This window comes from Selaginella moellendorffii, unplaced genomic scaffold (genome assembly GCF_000143415.4).
Source record: "Selaginella moellendorffii unplaced genomic scaffold, v1.0 SELMOscaffold_107, whole genome shotgun sequence".
Classification (NCBI taxonomy): domain Eukaryota; kingdom Viridiplantae; phylum Streptophyta; class Lycopodiopsida; order Selaginellales; family Selaginellaceae; genus Selaginella; species Selaginella moellendorffii.
Window position 1 is genome coordinate 276,319 of NW_003314368.1, and position 3,090 is coordinate 279,408.

The 3,090-nt window shown below is 50.1% G+C and overlaps 1 protein-coding gene across 1 annotated transcript; it reads left to right on the forward strand.

Moving 5' to 3' along the window:
- The first annotated feature begins 221 nt into the window (after positions 1-221).
- LOC9631016 (germin-like protein subfamily 3 member 4) lies at positions 222-1,285 on the forward strand. The gene is made up of 2 exons (XM_002990263.2): positions 222-824; positions 1,103-1,285. Exons 1-2 carry the CDS (start codon positions 222-224, stop codon positions 1,283-1,285), a joined length of 786 nt encoding a protein of 261 aa, XP_002990309.2.
- Positions 1,286-3,090: the final 1,805 nt, after the last annotated feature.

Below are 3,090 nucleotides of genomic sequence, written 5' to 3' on the forward strand. Positions count from 1 at the left end.
TTTGCAAGCTCGGCCTTGTTCTCCTAGCTAGCCCCTTATTTTTGTAAACTCCACCTCTTTTTAATCCTTTCTTGCCTCACAGAAAGAAAAGGTGGAAGACAACAAAGCACAAATCATATCCACGACTACTCCTGTTGGTAGTCAGTCACCGTTGTAAAGGGCCCCCACTCTACATAGTAGCCTTGGACTGCATAACTCGAGCACAGCTCCTCCACTCCAAAATGGCCTCGTCTCTACAGGTTCTTCTCATCTTCTTTGCTCTTACAGTCACTCTCTCCAATTCAGCTGATCCAGATCCACTCCAAGACTACTGCCTTCCTACTCAAGCGCAGCAGCACCAGTGCAAGAGCTCGCCTTCACCCAGTGACTTCGTCTCCAGAGTCCTGGGAAACGCCCCCAATTCCCAGCCACCGCAGACCTCGAACGCCTCTCGACTGACCTCGGCAAACTTCCCAGCTCTCAACACCATGGGCCTCTCCATCACCAGAGCTTACCTGGGAGTCGGAGGCTCGGCCCCGCTGCACTACCACCCCCGAGCATCCGAGCTCATCTACATTGCGGAAGGAGAGGTGGAGGCCGGGTTTGTGGACTCGAGCAACGTCCTGTTCGCGCAGACCCTCCAGCCGGGAGACGTGATGATCCTTCCCAAAGGCATGCTCCACTACCTATACAATCCTGGCAGCAGCAGAGCCACATTGCTGGCCTTGTTCGATAGCCAAGGCCCCGGAATCGTCCTTGCTGGCCCCGGTGTGTTTGGCTCTGGGATTCGAGACGAAGTTATCGCGTCGTCCCTCGGGGGACTCGACCACGCCACGATTGAAGCGGTGAAAGCTAAGTTTAAGCCTCGGCCGTGATAGAGTCTGTTTGTGATTGATTCGAATAAATTACAAACCTGTCGTTTTTCATATTAAATCAGATAAAATTATCTGTTAACAAAAGAAAGGGCTGTTAGATACATTTTATTATGCTAGCCAACTGGTGTTTTAATAGCGTCTTAACGTATCTAATCGTGTTCCAGGATGAATTTCAAGCAAAAGAAATTTTGTGACAATTCTTTTTCCCTTGCCTCTGCAAACATTCTCGGATTCTAATGTGGAGCCAGCAATCCCGAGAACGATCTCGCCGCGTTTCTCAAAAAAATGGGGACGCTCAAACTCGTAAGCTCGTCGGAACGAATATAGCGGTGGAATCCCGTGATCATACTCAATTGTCGACAAACGTACCTACAGTCCAGGATCTAGCCGAGCTCTCGGATTTAATTGGCGCTATACTATGGAGCAAATAGTCCACACGAACGCGAGCCGGGCTATCAGACGAGCCCCAGCGCGATTCGATGGAACCGTAGCAGCAGGAGTCCGACGAAGTCGTCCATGAGGAAAAGAGGCAATAAGCACTGATGCTCTGGACAAAAGTGTACAAGTTCTCCTGAATGTTCGTGAGGTCATTCAGAAATCTGAGTTAATGTACTTTCCTTTCTTCTCTTTCTTTTCTTGTTTATGATCTCCTTTTTGGTCACTTTGTTGAAACTGATCGTTCAAGATCACGTCCAGAATGAAAACATGTTTTCTTGTTTTTCCAGAGCAGTAAAAAGGACGAAAGCTCTCAGGCGCCGGCGTCTCCCACTCCGGAACGCATGTAAGCTAAGCAGTCACAATGCCGTGCCAGATATGATCTCTCACGCTCTTTTGTTTTTGTTTTCGTGCCAGTCCCTTCCACTTCCGAGGAGAAAGAGAAGGAAAGAGACAGAGACGTGCCAAGCACGTTAGCAAACACGCTCATGAAGATGCACAACTTGCACAACTCACTAGAACACTAAATAAACGTAAGACATTTGTTTTCCACGAAAAACATCTGTTCCAGAAGGTCCAAGTTGGAGCTCAAAATTTTTAATCGATCACTGCGAGGAGCTTGGACTACGATCACACACCAAGAGCACAAGCAGTTGCCTTTTACTCGCCAAGCAATGGCTTAAACAACTCTCGCTCTCTTTTCCGTTAACTTGTGGATAGCGCGATACCCTCGTGCTTCAGTAAGATGAGGAGCTTCTCTGCGAGAAGCTCCTCCTTCTGCAGCCGGCCCTCCTTAACATTCAAGTCGTGCTTCTCCTCGCACAGCCATTCGCACAGCTTCCCATCGAGACCACCCAGCGCGGCTAGACACAAACAAGTCAGTGCTCACGTCTAACGCTGCTTGCGCAGCTCCGAACCATTTGTTTGCTAGTCGCGCACTAATTTTACTCTCCTAATCTGTTCCTCAACTCAGGAATAGATTCCTAGAGATTCCCGCGGTGGGAGAATGATTTCTTAGGGCGAGCCCAGATGCCCTTGTTGGCTATATCCTGAGTTCCAGCTGGGAGAAGATTGATCCAGCCTACAACTACTAATGCTTAACAACTGAACTATGAACTGAGCTTTCACCGCTTCAAGCGAGGTGTGGTCCAGTCCGCCAAGGGAGGCCGCGATATCTTCGTCTCGAATTCCAGAGCCAAAGACACCGGGGCCAGGGGCGAGGATACCGGAACGCTGGCTATAGGCCAGCAAGGTGGCTCTGCTGCTGCCAGGATTGTATTTGTAGTGGAGGGAGCATGCCTTTGGGAATGATCATCACGTCCCCCGGCTGGAGGGTCTGGATGTACAGGACGTTGCTCGTGTTAACAAACCCGACCTCCACGACTCCTTCCACGATGAAGACGAGCTCAGATGCTCGGAGGTGGTAATGCAGCGGGACCGTGCCTCCGACTCCCAGTTTGGCTCTGGCGATGGTGAGGTCCATGGTGTTAAGAGGAAGTTCGCTGAGGAAAGTAGAGTGGCATTCCAGGTCTGCTGGGTATTCGTGGTGTTTCCCAAGACTTTGGAGACGAAGTCACTGGGTGATGGCGAGCTCTTGCACTGGTGCTGCTGCTCTTGAGTAGGAAGGCAGTAGTCTTGGAGTGAATCTGGATCAGATGAACCGGCAAAGAAAGAAAAGAAGACGAGAAGAACCTGGACTGGAGGCCATCTGGAGCAGAGGAACTCGAGGGATGATGGTCGAGTTTTGAAGTCCAAGGTTAAGTTGAGGTTCACTTTTTCTTGCTGCGAGGGACGAAAAAGA